At 40.9% G+C, this 19,782-nt stretch overlaps 1 protein-coding gene across 1 annotated transcript in view; it reads right to left on the bottom strand.

The window, feature by feature from the left end:
* Nucleotides 1-397: 397 nt before the first annotated feature.
* Nucleotides 398-19,782, bottom strand: part of LOC122891026 (maestro heat-like repeat-containing protein family member 1) — a 35,447-nt gene continuing 16,062 nt past the window's right edge. Inside the window, exons 12-20 of the mRNA XM_044226416.1 lie at nt 18,281-18,403; nt 17,770-17,922; nt 17,088-17,210; nt 16,073-16,267; nt 14,867-14,956; nt 2,081-2,185; nt 1,253-1,388; nt 693-790; nt 398-567 (exon numbers count right to left, since the gene is read on the bottom strand). Coding sequence (XP_044082351.1) covers nt 556-567; nt 693-790; nt 1,253-1,388; nt 2,081-2,185; nt 14,867-14,956; nt 16,073-16,267; nt 17,088-17,210; nt 17,770-17,922; nt 18,281-18,403 — 1,035 coding nt within the window. The 3' untranslated portion in view covers nt 398-555. The remainder of the gene's footprint in view (nt 568-692; nt 791-1,252; nt 1,389-2,080; nt 2,186-14,866; nt 14,957-16,072; nt 16,268-17,087; nt 17,211-17,769; nt 17,923-18,280; nt 18,404-19,782) is intronic.

Here is a 19,782-nt window from a genome sequence, read left to right as displayed (position 1 = left end):
GGCCGCCGCCAGAGACACCTTGGCCTTGCTGTCGGTCAGGCATTCCATGGCCGTCAGCACCAGGTTGGTGAGCTGCACCTGCGTGAAGTACTCTGCAAAGGCCTGCAACAGGGTGGCGTCAGGCTGCCTGCCCTGGGGCCTCCTGCCGGAGATAGCCTGCCCCACCTTCCTGTTAGCGCCGGTGGACAGAGCCTCTCCTGGGAACCTGGAGTGCTTTGTCCCAGGCCTGTGCCATCTGCCTAGCACCTACAAGACCCTTTTCCTGGGAACAGAGTCTTTGGGGCTGGGAGGGAGAGAACACTGACCTTAGCTGCTCTGAGGGGCTCACAGATCAGAGGCCCCAGGGGCAGAGTGCTGGGAGAGAAGGGCTGAGACCAGGATCCGGGGTGATGGGATCTTTGAGGCAGGGGCTGAACCTACACATCACTCACAAAGCATTGTTAGCATGAAGCAGATGCTTCTGGGGGAGAACGGGTAAGAAAGGCGCATTAGGGCCCAGGATGCTTAGGGGGAGGGTGGTGGGAACAAGCGGAAAACATCCCCCAAGGCAAGAGTTCACAGGCCAGGCTGCAAAAGAACAGAAAGGAAGTTGGGCTGGAAAGGACCACCCCCCTCCCCACCTCCGGGTCTAGAACCCGATGCACATGAGAGGCCGAGTCTCTTCCCACTTAGTCTCTGGCACCGCCTCTCACCTTGGCAATCTCAAAGGTGTTGTTATAGAACACGTTGGGGCTATAGACTTCACTCGTGCCCTCTTCTTCCCACAAGCCCTGTTTTTTCCTTCCCATCTCTGAAACAAAGACACCCGACCCCACCCCTCAGACACTCAGAAGGTGTCTCGGGTTGCCCGCTTTCCCATCTGCCCAATCCAAAACACCCACTGAACTGAGTCAGCTTGGCGTAACGTGCAGCCCGTGGGGAAGGGAGTAGAGAAATGGGCAGCAAGATCACAAGGAACAGTGAGAGTCAGTGTCAAAGGAGCCCCCGTGTTGCCTGCCTCAGGGCAGAGACAGAGTGGGGTCAGGGTACAGGGCTCAGCCAGAGGAGGACAAACTAATTCAAAAGAACTGTTTGCTTAGTAGCTATTTTTGTCCCAGGAGGGAATATGCTGGGGTCTAGGGGCAGGTTCCTCGTTGGAAGGAAGATGCTCAGGGAACTGCTTAGCTCTCACTCTTCTAGGACAGCGTGTGAGAGAATGACCAAACGGAGGTGGGAGGCCGGAGCAGAAGTGAAAAGAGGAGATTCTCCCTACGCTTTTGCAGCAGGAGGATACAGTAGAGGTTGTAGACAGCCTGTGCAGACAGGAAGCAGATGTTGTCCACTGGGTCCTGGCAGCGCATGGCCAGCAGCCTTACCAAACGCCCCAGCCGAGTGAACTCGATGTCCATCTGGGGAGGAGAGCTGGAAGTCACAGGTTACCCCAGCCACTCTCTCTGGCCAAGTCAAAGCAAGAAGAGAGGAGGAGGGGACGCATGAGAGATAGGAGAGGTGAGACTAGGTGAGGTTAATGGAAATGGACTTAGAGAGGTGTGTTGGGTCATAGTTTTGGAATGACCTTACACTGTCCCTCTTCTTTGCCTTTTGGCACGGCACTCGTTCTTGGAGCCTAGCTCAAATGTCCCCTCCTCTAGGAAGATTTCCTTTCACTTGTACTTCATTTGTGTTGTGATCTTTTATTCCTACTGTATTTGGAGTTTTTACAATCATTATCGCCTTCTATTTAAGCTTGTCCTATGCATGCCTCTCTCCCCAGTTGGACCATAAAGCTCCACGATGCACAGACGTCTCGGTCATCTATGCATCCACTGTAACACCTGGCATGGTGCCTGGCACAAGGTGAGTATTCATAACTGCTTGCTCAGACGAATGGAATCAAACTGAACCCAGTGGAATGGAACCAAATTGGTGAGTAGGGAGAAAATCCAAGGGAGAAAAGAGACAATAGGATGCACAAAAGAAAATACAGGATGGGGCCAAGGAAATGGAGGGTAGGATGAGTAATTGAAGCTAGGTAATATGTGATGAAGTTTGAGGTAAGGGTAGAAATGAGGCCTAGACTCCAGGGCAGGCTCACACTTACTCCAACGTTATTCATTTTTGCAGTGAAGCCAAGAATACGGGCAGCACACCACATGGCCCGTTCCCTCTCATTGTCCTTTTGGGAATTCAGCCATGTGTCCAGAACCTAAAGGAAGAAGAGAATGAAATGAGGGGTGAGGGGTCTGTTCAGCTGTGTTCCAGAGGGTAGAAATGTAACCTGAACTTCTGCAAAGGATCAGGACAACACTTCTGAGAATAGGATTTCTTTTGCTTATAGGCTGGTTATAAATGGCTTTGACACCAGAAGCTTCATTCTTCTAGCCCCCAATTTTGCCTTATTGAGGTGCTAGAAACATCTTCAATTAGTATCTCCTTTCAAATGAAGGCAGTGGCTCTGAAATTATATTGACTGTAATTCATTTTAATAGGTCAACATACCCCAATGCCTCCCCTACTAATGTTTTCCCATTCTTCAGTAGAAAGGGAACTTGGTAATAACAAATTACAAAAATAACAAATAACAAAAAAGAATCACTGTATTCACAGACTTCTGGCTGAATTATGTATAAATATGTTTAAGAAATATAATTATGGATGATTTCTATTTGGAACACAATCTGTAAGTGTCTCACCATTGGTAAATTATGGGCCCTAAATACCACTGATCCAAAGATGCACTAATATGTCCACTTACAGCAATCCATCTGGCAATGACGCGTCTAACCAAAGAGCAATTCATAATTGAAAAAGAAGAGTAGCAGATGAAAAGTCTACAACAAATGGAAGAGAAGACTAATGCTGCATTGATAAGAAAACACATTCTTCCTGAAGATATAAGCAATTCTAGTGGGAGGGCTGCAAGTCTTCCTCATAGCCAGACTCTGACGAAATGTCCCAGCGCCAAGATTGTGATCTCTAAATGCCATTTTTCTCTAAGAGCAATCATTGCTCCTTGGAGTAACAGTTCATTACAGGACTGAGACAGGAAATATACAAGATATTAAACTGGAGAGCAAGTCTATGGAAGACTATGGAAGTCATGTTAAAGGGATTCAGGAGCCAACCTGAAGAGGCTCTCATTGACCAAAGATGGGATCATTAAGAATAATAGTTGTAACTGATCAAAATATATGAAGCATTTCAAAATTCATTTTAAATTCAAATGATACTAGAGAAACAACCCTTGGTAGTCATCCTTGGAGAATATTGGGAATTACCTCATTACTTTGACAAATGATAAAGAAAAATGATCCAGCATTTATCTTGTCTTTCTTAGATGAGCTATACCTCAAACTAAACAAATAACTTATAAAGGCAATTTCTCTTTATAGAAGAATTCCCGATAACAATGAGTAAGGAGTGAAAGAACTACAAAGTCATCATTTTGCAAAAATAAGTAGAGGTATGTTCATTCAACAGAATACTACATAGAAATAAAAAATGATCTGATGCTACATGTAACAACATGGGTGAGTCTCACAGATAAAATATTAAAGGGAAATAATATAGGCACAAGAAAGTACATATTATAAAATTCTATGTATGTGAAGTTTAAGAACAAGCTAAATTAATCTATGTGATAGAAGTCAGAATACTGGTTATCAGTGGTTATTCAGTGGAAGAGGAATCTTTTGAGGTATTGGAAATGTCCTATATCCTGATCTGATATTTATACATATGTAAAAATGTATCTAAGTATACACACAAGATTTTTACACTTTACTGTAGCAAGTGACATCTCAATAACAAGGTCTTTCTTTAAAAAGAATATCCCCAATTTTCAGCCACTAATGAATCAGGACCAAAGCAGTGATCACCAAAAGTAATGAACAGTAATGATGCGATACTTTATGTGGAAAACCCAAAAGACCCCCCCCCCCGGATCCTCTCTGCCTACTTCTGATCTATCTGTTAAATAAATTAATAAATTAATAAAATCTTTGGGGTGCCTGGGTGGCTCAGTGGGTTAAAGCCTCTGCCTTTGGCTCAGGTCATGATCCCGGGGTCCTGGGATCGAGCCCCTGCTTCCTCCTCTCTCTCTCTGCCTGCCTCTCTGCCTACTTGTGATCTCTGTCTGTCAAATAAATAAACAAAATCTTTAAAAAACAAAAAACAAAAGACTCAGTCCCAAAACTGTTAAAATTCATACAGGAATTCAGTAAAGTGGCAGGATATAAAATCAATGCACAGAAATTAGCTGCATTTCTATACAACACCATCAGGACAGAAAAAAGAGAAATTAAGGAGTCAATGCCATTTACAGTTGCACCCCAAACCATAAGATACCTAGGAATAAATCTAACCGAAGAGGAAAAGGATCTGTACTCAGAAAACTACAGAATACTCATGAAAGAAATTGAAGAAGACACAAAGAAATGGAAAAACATTCCATGTTCATGGATTGGAAGAACCAATATTGTTAAAATGTCTATGCTACCTAGAGCAATTTACACATTCAATGAAATCCCTATCAAAATACCATCAACTTTTTTTTTCACAGGAATGGAACAAATAATCTTAAAATTTATATAAAACCAGAAAAGATCCCGAATAGCCAAAGGAATGTTGAATAAGAAAACCAAAGCTGGTGGGATCACAATCCTGGACTTCAAGCTCTGTTAGAAAGCTGTTATCATCAAGACAGTATGGTGCTGCTTCAAAAACAGACAAATAGATCAATGGAACAGAACAGAAAGCCCAGAAGTGGACCCTCAACTCTATGGTCAACTCATCTTCAACAAAGCATGAAAGAATATCCAATGGAGAAAAGACAGTCTCTTAAACAAATGGTGTTGGGAAAATTGGATAGCCATGTGCAGAAGAATGAAACCGGACCTTTTCCTTATACCATATACAAAAATAGACTCAACATGGATGAAAGACCTAAATGTGAGACAGGAATCCAACAAAATCCTTCAGGAGAACACAGGCAGCAACCTCTTTGACCTCAGCGGCAGCAACTTCTTCCTAGACACATCACCAAAGGCAAGGGAGGCAAGCGCAAAAGTGAACTATTGCGACTTCTTCAGTATAAAAGCTTTTGCACAGCAAAGGAAACAGTCGACAAAAGATAACCAATAGATAATCAATAGAATGGGAGAAGATACTTGCAAATGACATATCAGATAAAGGGCTAGTGTCCAAAATCTATAAAGAACTTAGCAAACTCAATGTTCAAAGAGCAAATAATCCGATCAATAAATGGGCAGGGGGGGGTGCCTGGGTGGTTCAGTGGGTTAAAACCTCTGCTTTTAGCTCAGGTCATGATCTTAGAGTCCTGGGATCGAGCCCCGCATCGGCCTCTCTGCTCAGCAGGGAGCCTGCTTCCGCCTCCCTCTCTGCCTGTCTTTCTGCCTACTTGTGATCTCTGTCTGTCAAATAAATAAATAAAATATTTTAAAAAAGAAAATTAATATTAATTATAAATATTTTTTTTAAAAGAAATGGGCAGAGACATGAATAGACATTTCCACAAGGAAGACATCCAAATGACCAACAGACACATGAAAAAGTGCTCAACACTACTCAGTATCAGGGAAACACAAATCAGGACCAAAATGAGATACCACATCATACCAGCCAGAATGGCTAAAATGAACAAGTCAGGAAATGACAGATGTTGTGAGGATGAGGGGAAAGGGGAACCCTCCTACACTGTTGGTGGGAACGCAAGCTGGTGCAGCCACTCTGGAAAACAGTTCCTCAAAAAGTTGAAAATGGAGCTATCCTATGACCTACTGAATATTTACCTAAAGATACAAATGCAGTAATTTGAAGGGGTACCTGCACCCAAATGTTTATAGCAATAATGTTCACAATAGCCAAACTATGGAAAGAGCCCAGATGTCTACTGACAGATGAACGGATGAAGAAGATGTGGTGTATATATACAATGGAATATTATGCAGCCATAAAAAATCGAAATCTTGCCATTTGCAAAGATGTGGATGGAACTAGAGGGTATTATGCTAAGCGAAATAAGTCAATCAGGGAAAGACAATTATCTTATGATGTCACTGATATGTGGAATTTGAGAAACAAGGCAGAGGATCATAGGGGAAGAGAGGAAAAAAACTGAATCAAGATGAAACCAGAGAGGGAGACAAACCATAAGACTTTTAATCTCAGCAAACAAACTGAGGGTTACTGGAAGGGAGGGGGGTGGGAGGGATGGGGTGACTGGGTGATGGACATTGGAGAGGGTATGTGCTATGGTGAGCGCTGTGAATTGTATAAGACAGATGAAACACAGACCTGTACCCCTGAAACAAATAATACATTACATGTTAATTCTTTTTAAAAAGTCTGAATACACCAGAAGACAACTAGACATTATGTGCCTCTTAAAAGAAGACAAGACTACTTCTGAAGTAATCTTGCCAAAAATTTGTCAGATTCATGATCTAGGTCTGATAATCAGAATCAGAATCTAACATATCCTAGATTTAGCAATTTATAGGAAAGATTTGGGCAGAGGAATTTGTTATGTGGCCCCTAAAGAATGTAATCAGCACATTCCAGAATGTGGGAAATTCAGAGAACAAATGTCTAGGTTTCTTCAACAAATAAATTTCAAGGAAAAAATGATAGAAGGATGATCTATAAATTAAGAGAATTAAGAGAAAAACCAATCAACTGGAATGTTTGAATATTTAATGACATTAAGAAATGAAATTAGTTTCTTTCTTCCATGTTTTATAGTTTTCAGAGTACAAGTCTTTTTACTTCATTTGTTGATTCCTAGTTTTTTATCATTTTTTGGCGCAATTGTAAATGAGATTGTTTTCTTAATTTCTCTTCCTGCTACTTCATTATTAGTATATAATAATGCAACAGATTTCTGTATATTAGTGCATCCTAAGACTTTACTGAATTCATTTATCTGTTCTGTAGGTTTTTTTTTTTTAATAAAATCTTCAGGGTTTTCTATATATAGTATTGTGTCATCTACAAATAGTGAAAGCTTTACTTCTTCCTTACCAATTTGGATGTCTTTTATTTATTTTTATTGTCTGGTTGCTGTGGCTAGGACTTCCAATAATATGTTGAATACATGTGGTGAAAGTGAATATCCTTGGATTATATCTCACAGATACAATCAGATAACACTGACTTCATTGTAAATAACCCTGAAAATGACCCAAAGGCTGGCAGAACTACTCCACAACTACCTGTAAAGAACAGCCAGATCAAAGAGGATAGGAACAGGAGACATATGGTGGGGAGCTAAACAGACCTGGGGGACTGCCTACTGGAGGAAGGGATTCCTGGACAGAGGAGGGAAAGGAATAGACTATCACACCAGGAAGCCCACACAGAGAAGGCAAATGGCATAACATTTGGGTTTGAAAACCAGAGAGGCCAAATATCCTCAGTTCTTACAACCAGCAGACCTAAGACCTGGAATTTTAAGCATCAGCAGGACTTGCCTGTGGGAGAGCTAGAAGGGTGCTCTTAAAGGGACAGCACAAAAAACAGTCCTGCAGAGATGGAGCTAGAAGCAGCAGTTTGAAAAATTCCTGGGGCACTTGGGAGGGAGCATTTACTAATCTCAGAGTGGGTCCTAGAGGGACAGAGATTGTTGGGAAATTTCTCCAGGAACAAAGGAGTGGACAGGTGCCATTTCTCTCCCCTGCCTCCCCCCACCCCAATAAACACACAGCCATCTGTGAAAACCAGTAAGGCACCACTACCTACCTCACTGGCTAAAGTCATACATTCTGCCCCCTCCCCAATGGGTCTGCAGATCCATTTTCTCCAGCTAGGCCTGCCCCAGTCCCAGTGCTGTGGGTCCCCCTCCCCCAGAGGACCAGTTCACAAAATCTGTGAACACTGCACTTCCTGCCCTGAGCACATTTCAGACCCACCTCCTCAAATGTACTCTTGGCCTGACCCCATCCAAAGTTGTGACACAAGCTTGGCAGTGTACAAGCAGCTATGACAGGGGCCAGCACCACTCCAAAGTGACTTCAGCCCTGGGAAGAGGGAAAGATCAGCACACACCCCAGTCAAACTGTTGCCCCAGCTGTGGGTGGCAGACGGGCAGCTGGTGGGACTACAGGCCCTACCCATCAACAAAAACTTCTTAGGGACAACACAGGGAATGTACCTTGAAGTTTGATGCTATTGCATGTCTGAAAAATGCCTGGTCTGATTCAGTTCAAGGCCAAGGTGGCGCCAGACTGGTGTACTAACCACACAGGGGCCAAACCCCACCCACAACAGGCAAACACCTATCTGCCATTGCAGAGGACTGGATTGAAGGCAAAAGCAACTCAGCCATGACAATCAGGTACACACATCACACATAGGAGATGCCTATGTGTGATGTGTGCCAAACATTTATCACCAGATTCTGATGAACAGGGGACTACAGGGCACTGCAAAACACTGCAGGACCTTCTATTCATAAGACCACTACTTTCAAGAGTAGGGGACATAGCTGACTTTCCTAACTCACAGAAACAGACATAGCAAGTTACACAAAAGGAGGGGACAGAGAAATATGTCCCAAATGAAAGAACAGGAACAATCACAGCAAGAGACCAAAGTGAAATGGTGATAAGTAATATGTCTGATAGAGAATTTAAAGTAATGCTCATGGAGCACCTGCCTGGGTGTTTCAGTCATGGGGCATCTGCCTTTGGCTCAGGTCATGATCCTAGGGTCCTGGGATTGAGCCCCACATTGGGCTCCCTGCTCAGTAGGAGGCCTGCTTCTCCCTCTCCCACTCCCTCTGCTTGTGTTCCTTCTCTCACTGTTTCTCTCTCTGTCAAAAAACAAATAAAATCTTTCAAAAAATGATACTAATAAAAATAAAGTAATGTTCCTAAGGATAGACTTGATGAAAGAGTGGAGGACATCAGTGAGACTCTTAACAAAGAAATAAAAAAGAATGAATTAGAGATGAACAATACAATAGATGAAATTAAAAATACACTAGATGGAATTAATAGCAGACTAGAGGAAGCAGAAGAACAAATCAGTGACCTGGAGGACAGACTACTGAAAAGCAATCAAGATAAACAGGTGAAAGAAAAAAAAATTATACAAAATGAAAGTAGACTAAGGGAACTCAGTGACAATACCTAGTATAATAACATTTGAATTATACTGATCTCAGAAGAAGAGAGAGAAAAGGGGGCAGAAAATTTGTCTAAATAAATAATAACTGAAAACTTACCAATTTGAGGAAGGAAACAGAAATCCAGATCTAGGAGGCACAAAATCAAAATCAATCCAAGGAGGTCCACACCAAGAAACATAGTAATTAAAATGGCAAAAGTAGTGATAAAGAGAGAATTTTAAACACAACAATAGAAAAGTTATATACAAGGGAAATCCCTTACGGTTCTCAGCAAACTTTTTAGCTGAAACATTGCAGGCCAGAAGAGAGTGAGTGGCATGATAGACTTAAAAATGCTGAAAGGAAAAAATCTGCAGCCAATAAGAAGACTCTATCTAGCAATGCTACCATCCAGATTAGAAAAAGAGATAATTTCCCAGACAAATAAGTGTTAAAGGAATTCATGGCCCCTAAATCAGTTCTATGAGAAATGTTAAAGGAAACTTTTTGAGTAGAAAGGAAAAACCATAAATAAGAGCAAGAAAAGTAGGATACACAAAAGCAGTAAAAATAAGTAGGGGTGCCTGGGTGGCTCAGTGGGTTAAAGCCTCTGCCTTCAGCTCAGGTCATGATCTCAGGGTCCTGGGATCAAATCCCACATCAGGCTCTCTACTCAGCAGGGAGCCTGCTTCCTCCTCTCTCTCTCTGCCTGCCTCTCTGCCTACTTGTGATCTCTGTCTGTCAAATAAATAAATAAAATCTTTTTTAAAAAAGTATATATGAAAAAAAGTATATCTGTAAAACTCAGTCAAGGGTCTCATAAAGTAAAAGGATGGAGGAGTTCAAACTTAAGCGACCATCAACTTAATATAGACTGTTATATGCAGAAGATTTTATATACAAACCTAATGGTAAACACAAATAAAAAACCAATAATAGACATGCAAAAATAAGGAGAGAAGAATACAAGTATATCATGAAAGAAACCCAACTTATTATGAGAGAAGAAAGGAACAGAGAAGAACTACAAAAACAACCATTAAAAAGTGATAAAAATATAGTAAGTAAGTAACAGTCAATAATTACTTTGTATGTAAATAAACTAAATGCTCCAATCAAAGACATAGGGTGATAGAACAGTTAAAAAATAAGACCCACCTATAGGCTGTCCACAAGAGACTCATTTCAGACCTGAAGACACATGCAGATTTTAAGTGAAGAGATGGAGAAACATTTATCATGCAAATGGATGTGAGAAGAAAGCTAGACTAGCAATACTGACATTGTACAAACGGACTTTAAAACAAAGACTGTAACAAGAGGCCAAGAAGGACCCTTTATAATCATAAAGAGGATAATCCAACAAGAGGATATAACAATTATAAACATTTATGCACCCAACATGGCAGCACCCACATACATAAAACAATAACAAATATAAAGGAAGTAATCACTAGAGATACAATAATAGTAGGGAACTTTAACACCCCACTTATATCAATGAACAGATCATCCAAACCCCAAATCAACAGGGAACAATGGCTTTGAATGACATATTGGACCAGATGGATTTAATAGATCTATTCAGAACATTCCATCCTAATAAAGCACAATATGCACTCTTTTTAAGTGCACATGGAACATTCCCTAGAATAGATAACATTAGGCCACAGAACAAGAATCAACAAATTAAAAAAGACTGAAGTCGTACCATGCATCTTTATTTTTTTTCTCTTAAAGATTTTATTTATTTATCTGAAAGAGAAAGACAGAGAGAGGGTGCACAAGCAGTAGCAGGGGCAGAGGGAAAAGGAGAAGCAGACTCTCTGCTGAGCAGGGAGCCTGACATGGGGCTTGATCCCAGAACCCTGGGATAAGGCAGATACCCAACTGAGCCACCCAGGCATCCCCCATGTATCGTTTCTGACCACAACGCTGTGAAACTAGAAATCAGTTACAAAAAAAAAATCTAAAAAGAACACAAATACATGGAGGTTAAATAACATGCTACTGGGGCACCTAGCTGGCTCAGTCTGTTAAGCATCTGCCTTCTGCTCAGGTCATGATCCCAGGGTGCTGGGATTGAGCCCCACCTTGGGCTCACTGCTCAGCAGGGAACCTATTTCTTCCTTTCTGCCTTGCTTGTGTGCTTGCTCTCTCTCTCTCAAATAAATAAACAAATAAAATCTTAAAAAAAAAATAACATGCTACTATGTATGACCCAATGAAAGGGTCAACCAACAAATCAAAGAAGAAATCAGAAAACACAGGGGAACAAATGAAAATGAAAACACAATGGTCCAAAATCTTTGGGATGCAGCAAAAGCTATTTTAAGAGGGAAATTTATAGCAATACAGACCTACCCCAAGAAGCAAGAAAAATCTAAAATAAACAAACAACGTAAACTCATACCTAAAGAAGTTTGAAAAAGAAGAACAAAAAAACCCCAAACCAGTAGAGGGAAGGAAATAATAAAGACTAGAGCAGAAATAAATGAAATAGAAATAAGAGATAGTAGAACAGATCAATGAAACCAGGCGCCAGCTTTTGACAAGATTAATAAAATTGATAAACCTTTAACCAGACTCATCAAAAAATTTTTAAGTGAGAGGACTCAAATAAACAAAATCAGAAATGAAAGAGGAGAAATACCAACCAACACCACAGAAATACAAAGGACTGTAAAAGAACATTATGAAAAATTATATGCCAACAAATTGGGACAACCTAGGAGAAAAAGGTAAATTCCTAGAAACATATAACCTCCCAAAACTGAATCAGGAAGAAATAGAAAATTTGGACAGACTGAACGCCAGCAATGATATTGAATCTGTGAAAAAACAAACAAACAAACAAACAAAAACAAAAACAACAAAAAAAATTCCCAACAAATGAAAGTCCATGACCAAATGGCTTCATAGGTGAATCCTACCAAATATTTAAAGAAACTATTTTAAAAAATAGAAGAGGAAGGAAAACTTCCAAATTGATTCCCTGAGGTCAGCATTACCCTGATACCAAAACCAAGAAGGACATTACAAATACAGAGAATTACAGGCCAGAGTCACTGAACATAGATGTAAAGATCCTCAACAAATATTAGCAAATGGAACAATACCTTAAGAAAAATAATTCACCATGATCAAGTGGGATTTATTTTGGGGATGCAAAAGTGGTTCAATATTTGCAAATTAATCAACATGATACATCACATCAATAAGAAGAAGGATAAAAACCATATGATCATTTCAACAGATGCAGACAAAGCATCTGACAAAGTACAACATCGATTCATGATAAAAACCCTTCACAAAGCAGGTTTAGAGAGAACATACATCAATATAATAAAGACCATATATGAAAAACCCATAGCTCACATCATACTTAATAGTGAAAAACTGAGAGCTTTTCCCCTAAGGTCAGGAATAAGACAAGCATGTTTGCACTCACCACTTTTATTCAACATACCACTGGAAGTCATAATCACTGCAATCAGATTAGAAAAGAGAATAAAAAGCATCCAAAAAGGTAAGGAAGAAGTAAAGCTTTCGCTATTTGCAGATGATATGATACTATATATAGAAAAACCAAAAGACTCTACCAAAAAACAAAACAAAACAAAAAAAAACCTACTAGAACTGATTCAGTATGATTGCAGGATACAAAATCAATGTACAGAAATCTGTTGCATTTCTATACACTAACAATGAAACATCTGAAAGAGAAATTAAGAAAACAACTTAATTGATAATTGTACCAAAAAATAATAAAAAAATAGAAATAAACTCAACCAAGGAGGTGAAAGATCTGTACTCTGAAAACTATAAAACACTGATGAAAGAAATTGAAATAACACAAAAAAATGGAAAGATAGTCCATACTCATGGATTGGAAAAACCAATATTGTTAAAATGTCCATACTACCCAAAGCAATCTATAGATTTTATGCAAGTATTTTTCACAGAACTAAAACGAAAGATCCTAAAATTTGTATGGAACCACGAAAGACCATGAATACCCAAAGCAAATTTTAAAAAGAAAAAGATTGAAGTATTATAATACCAGATTTCAAGTTATACTGCAGAGCTTTAGTTATCAAAACAGTATGGTTCCGGCACAAAAACAGACACACAGATCAATAGAACAGAATAGAAAGCCCGAAAATAAGTCCATGAGCATACAGTCAGTTAATCTTCTACAAAGGAAGCAAGAATACGAATGGGGAAAAGATAGCCTCTTCAACAAATGATATTGGGAAAACTGGACAGCTACAAGCGAAAGAATGAAACTGGACCACTGTCTTACACCACATAGAAAAATACACTCAAAATGGATTAAGGACCTAATGTGAGACCTGAAACCATAAAAATCCTAGAAGAGAACACAAGCAGTAATGTCTCTTACATTACCCATAACAATATTTTTCTAGATATATCTCCTGAGGCAAGGGAAGCAAAAGCAGAATGAAAATATTGGAGTGACATCAACAAAACAGAACAAAAAAACAAGCTTCCACACAGCAAAGGATACAACAAAAGGAAAAGGCAACCTGTGAATGGGAGAAGATACATGTAAATGACATATTCCATAAAGGATTAGTATCCAAATTTTATAAAGAACCTATACAACTTGACATACACAAAACAAATAATTCAATTAAAAATGGGCAGAAGAGGGGCGCCTGGGTGGCTCAGTCATTAAGCATCTGCTTTAGGTCATGATGCTCAGGTTATGATCCCAGGGTCCTGGGATCGAACCCCACATCAGAGTCTCTGCTTGGTGGGGAGCCTGCTTCTCCCTCTGCCTGCTGCTCCTCCTGCTGTGTTCCCTTCTCTGGCTGGCTCTCTCTGTCAAATAAATAAATAAAATCTTTAAAAAAAAAAAAAAGGAGAAGACATGAACAGACATTTCTCCAAAGAAAACATGCATATGACCAAAAGAATTACGAAAAGATGCTAAAATCACTCATCATCAGGGAAATGTAAATTAAAACAATAATAAGATATCACCTCACACCTGTCAGAATAACTAAAATAAAAAGATAAGACACAACAAAGTGTTTGTGAGGATGTAGAGCAAAAGGAACCCTCAAGGACAGTTGGTGGGAATGCAGACTGGTACAGTCACTTGGAAAACAGTATGAAGGTTCCTCAAAAGAATTAAAAATAGAACTACCTTATGATCTGGTATATACACTGGGTATATACCCCCCAAATACAAAAACATAGTTGGAAAGGTTATATGCACCCTATATTTATTGCAGCATTATTTATACTAGCCAAATTATGGAAGCAGCCCAAGTGTCCACTGATAAATGAATGGATAAAGAAAATGTGAGATACACACATACAAACACATGCACACATGCACAGTGAAATATTATTTAGCTATAAAAGAGAATGAAATTTTGCTATTGGCTATTTGCTATTTGTAACAACATGGAAGGATCTAGGGCATATAACACTAAGGAAAATAAGTCAGCCAAAGACAAATACCACATGATTTCACTCACATGTAGAATGGTATGTCTATAAACCAAGGGACACCAGGGGCTGCCAGGAATCACCAGAGTCTAGGAGAGAAGCTCCTTCACAGCTTCCAGTAGGAAGCAACCCTGCTGTTACCTTGATTTTGGACTTCCATCCTTTACAGCTGTTAGAGAATAGATTTCTGTTGTTTGAAGCCACTCAGTTGTGATACTTTGTTATGGCAGCCCTAGGAAACCAATATACCGATTTCAAGGGCTTCTTCTCACTGACCTCCAAGGAGTTCTGGATCCGAGAAGGCATCTCAAAAATAAGTGTCTCCATTAGCTTTAGAAGGGATTGCAGGGTCTCCCTGTACAAATCCTGAGGGGAGAAAAGAGAACTCAAAGAATAGCGGAGATGTCAGCCCCACCCCTCCTTCTAAACTTAGCTCAGTGCTCTAGCTCTCCCAGGAAGCTTTTCCTTGAGAAATTCCTCCACAGTTTCCCCTAAAATTTAAAGTGCCATTTGCTTCCTATTAACTTGAACCAATTCTTCTGTTGTTTTCAGCAGAGCACAAATGTCGGCCTGATGTGCAGTTTGTCCTAGTGGACTGGGAGTTCCCAGCTTACCCCAAACATGGGCAAATCCTGTCAAAATACCTTCTCTCTCTAACTATACCTACACTGAGGAAGGCCTCATGGGAATACAACCAGAGGAAACCCACCTCAGCCTTCTCTGTATGTACCATACAGAGAATGGTACATAATATAAATAATATAATATAAATAAATATGAACTTCATAATATAAATAAATATGAACTGACAAAGAAGGATCACCAGACAGCTGAAGAAGAGGCCCAAACAGACCAACTGACCCTCAAAAAAGCTAACCTAATTCAGTAAATAGAAACTTTTATTTTTAAAGATTCTTACTAATACCCTCAAAAAAATCAAGAGTTTGTGGCATCAATAAAACAAGTACAACCAATCAAGATAAAGGAGTAATCAGAGAACATGAAAGAATTCCTAAGAATTAAACATACAAATGCAAATTAGTAAAGTGAATTGCTCTTCCTTCCCTCAAGGAAACACTAGAGGCTCTGTGGGAAATGGATTCAGCTCTCTTGCACCTGGGATTCTCTAAACTTATTTATCCATGCGCCTTTAGTAAAATCATGTCTGAATCTTTCAAACTGGTTTCAATTGTATAATAGTTAAAAATTAGATTTGAGTGTCCACTTCTGGGTCAGAATTTTAAAGTATGACAGCAGTAATCAATGAGTGCTCTCAAGAAAGAAGTACATATCATGAGGAACATTCAGACTATATGACCTGGTAACCTCTTCAGATGATCGCATTTTTATCAAAGAAGGTAGAAGAGCCTTATGTGTAACTGCCAAACCTAAATTTCTCATCCTCTCAATAAAACAACAACAACAACAACAACAAAAAACCCACACAACCTACAAAGAGACAAACATCAAAGAGTTCATTACCACAGTGTCTTTGGCCTCCTGGGAACTGGATGCCTCCTTCAGCAAAACTTCTGTGGGTGGCAGGCAGAGCACACTCTTACAGCATGTTCGGAGAAGATCTGTTCTTTCTTCCACCTCTGTGAGGGGACTGAGATTTCTACAATCCAGGAGGAAGTAGTAAAAATGTAATGAAACAGTAATGCCCAGGAATAACAGCTGAGGAAGGTTCAGAGAGGGACAGGTGGCAGTAAGAAGTTACCGGAAGAAAAAGAAACAAAAGAAGAAAAAGGAAACAGTAAACAAAGTTTATCAATGCCAGGAACAGCCCTGAAAGCAGAAGAAAGCCTGAACCAGAAGCAACAGCAAATGCCTGTGAAGATGAGAGAGGTGGTCTCTGCCAGGAGCTCCAAAATCCCATCTAAAAAAATCTTGGTGAAAGGAGGTGGCAGATATTGTACGGTGGATGTATACTACTGCCTGGGGCCCCCTGTGACTAGAAGCAGAAGCAGAAAATGAGCTGGGGACAGACTAGGGAATAAAGGACTGAAATCCACTCAACCGCAGGAAGACAGAGTGGCTGGAACACCCATTACCTGAAGTCAGTGATGATATTCATCGCCCTCAGCCTAATGGAGCTGGAGATGGAATTCAATGGCTCCTCCCTGATTAACTCCTGTAATACACCCACCCAACCCCCCACCCCAGAGACCGAGAGGATATGAACATATTTTTCTTGCCTTCTTCCCCCTCCTCTCACCCCACACTGTATTCACAAGAAACTAGAACCTAGAATTTTCAGGGACTTCCAAAAACTCAGAAGGATAGCCCTTCTCTCCTACTCCCAAGCATACCTTACCCACAGTACTCACACCCACCCTGAGGATAGGAAAGGCAACAATAAAGTAGGAAAAGGACACTAGAAAATCTGGACTTTTCTCCTCCAGGCCAAGCCCAGGAGCACTGCCCATGGTTTCCCTGAGGACCCACCCTCCCTCCTCTGTGCATTTCCACCATCATCCTCCTGAGTTGTACTTACCACCATGAAGGTTACAATTTCTAGTTTCTGAACGAACTTGAACTGAAAGGCCATAGGGTGGCTGCTAATGATGTTTGTTAGCTTGCTCAAGGCGCCCAGGTACTCCAGCTTCAGGTTCTCATCCTGAATCAATCGGTATGCTCAGGGGTTTCCAAGGTAGGAATGATCTTGGGTTAAGGGAATACTACCTACACAAAATCTGGGAGACAAGAAGCTAAGACTTCCATAGCTTTCTCTAGGCAGAGATCTTGACTCTTCCCTCTGAGGACCGCTTAGGAAAGCAAAGCCTGTGGCCTCTTTATGGAGGAAGAGGCCACCCCTCTTACCAACCTCTTTCTAGAACTTCATACTTACTCTTAAGTTAGGACTGACCTAGCTAGATTTCTTATCACTCAAGTTATTGTCTTTTTACCAAGTAAGTTCTCCTGAAGGATGTCTAGTTGGATGGTAAATGAACAGGAGTTGGGAGAGGCTTCTTCTCCTACCCTAGGGGCACATTCTCTGGACAAATGAAAGAGGTAGGAAAATTCTTTAGGGACACCTTCTTACCTCCCCTAAAGGAACTGCAATAGTCCCACCCCCCTTACCCCCCCTTGCCATCCAAGGCCAGGCATTTTCTCGGAGGGGAAGGGTAAAGAAGGCAGGGAGGGGACACTGGAGAAGTAGAGTAAACAGGAAGTACCTTTTCAACAATGCAGTTGCGGTAGTGTTGGAGCGCCAAAGTCAGGATGTTGTCCAAATGCGTGACAATGCCTCCCTTGCTCTTGAAAATAATCTTGCTATAGCTTAAGTAGATGATGTTACAGACCAACCCCCATTCCCTTTGCTGATGTTCCTGTAGGAGGAAGGGGGAAACTTGCCTTCTCTTCCTCTTAACCTCCTTGCCTGATGGGGAAATGGAGGTTCAGAGAGGAATGGATTGGCTAGATGGTCCAGAAGGGAAGATGGGGTTGTGGAATGGTGAACAGCTGGGAGGAAGGTGGTGCCTCTGGTGATACCAGGGCCTGAAGCATGGGCATAAGGGAGCACAGGAAAGGGAGAAGAAGATGAAACTTCCCCACGGTTGATCAGAGGGAAATACAAGCATTTATAGGTGAGTCACAGGCCTCAGAGAAGTGGGAAGTCTGGAGTGATGGGGATGCTTCAGAAGGCTCTGTGTGGGAGGCTGGCAGAGTTTCCAGGAATGCCATCACCTTCATTAGTTTGAGGATGAATGACGAGCCCTTGTCCGTGAGGATAGCACTGTACTCTTGAAGTTGGTCCAGGACTATCTTCAGATACTTCATGGACACGATACTCAGTGCCGTAGCAATGCCCTGTAATGGGGATAGCTTCAACCTCGTGCCACAGCTAAGAGTTAGCCAGGCACCCTTTATGCTCTCCCAAGGGATTTAGAGAGAGGAAGGGAGAGAGAGGGGAAAGAAAAGAAATAGAAGGAAAATTGGTTCCCCTGACTTGAACTACTTAAAATCCAGATGGAGAACCAAACATCCTTTCAAGAAATAATTCAAGAAGCAAATTACAAGAAACAGACTCTTAAATACAGAGAACAAACTGATGACTACCAGAGCAGAGGTTGGTGAGGCAATGGGGGAAATAGGAGATGGGGATTAAAGATCAGACTTACAATTTTTTAAAAAAACCTCCAGAAAATAGATGATTAGATAGGTAGATAGACAGACAGATAAAGAGGTACAGGGTATGTCAAAATTAAAGAGTCTGATTTTTTTAATTTTTCATACTAACTGACAACATCCAGAAAAGCCTTTCCTGAGTATCATGGACCAGAGGAGAACCATGCCCTGCATAACGTTTGTGAACAGTGGGTCCTCATGTATATGAATTCATCTGTGAATTCAGTAGAGATTTGTTTGGTACTTAATGCCTGGGGGCGGGAAGAAGCAAATTATCCCAGACTGTGAAAAATTAGAGTCACAGATTTGCAAAACCTTAGGAGGATCAAATCAAACACTGCAGAATAAAGAAGATTTATATGCACTAGTTATTCAGAGAAGGCTTTTGAGAAGGGGAGAGAAGGGAAGAACAAAACCAAGGCACGTTACCGACAGGATTGGATGGATAATCAGAGGAAATGGAAAAGAGAGAAGACATACAGATAATGCCAATATTTCTAACTCAGGAGAACAAGAAATAGCAGTAACTGACCAAAAGGGGCAGGTGGAAAGGGTACCTGTCCAGTGCTGGGGAGAGAGGAAGAAGGGAGTTCCTGCATGTGTCTTGTGGGACATAGTGGAAGGACAACTAAGTGAAAAATACTGTAGGTGGATACTGAGCATCTCCACCTGGCTCCCTACCAGGGGCACCCTGACGTCTCCCCATCAAAATCTGAATGCGTCATCTTCCTCCCCATTATGTCTTCCTTTCCTGATCTCAGTGAAGGACACCACCTCCCAGCTGAGCATGCCAGAAACCAGGGAACTATCCTGAACATCCTCTGCCCTCTTAATCATTACCCTCTGTATCCAATCTGTCCCCAGGTGTTGGCAGAGATGTCGTTTGTACTTCCCTGGTATAGTCCCATTATATCACTGATTATTCTGTAGACATGCTCCCCAAAGTTCTTGTCTTGGAATATTATGTCAAGTAGAAATACCCACTTCCCTTCTCCTAATCTAGACCCAACTAGCCCACGTCCTCACCCTCCCATACATCAGCCATTATATGTCTCTGTTAC

The sequence above is a fragment of the Neovison vison genome, chromosome 12 (assembly GCF_020171115.1).
Source record: "Neovison vison isolate M4711 chromosome 12, ASM_NN_V1, whole genome shotgun sequence".
Taxonomy (NCBI): Eukaryota; Metazoa; Chordata; class Mammalia; order Carnivora; family Mustelidae; genus Neogale; species Neogale vison.
The sequence above is the reverse complement of the archived record's forward strand: the minus strand, read 5'-3'. Positions and strand labels throughout refer to the sequence as shown.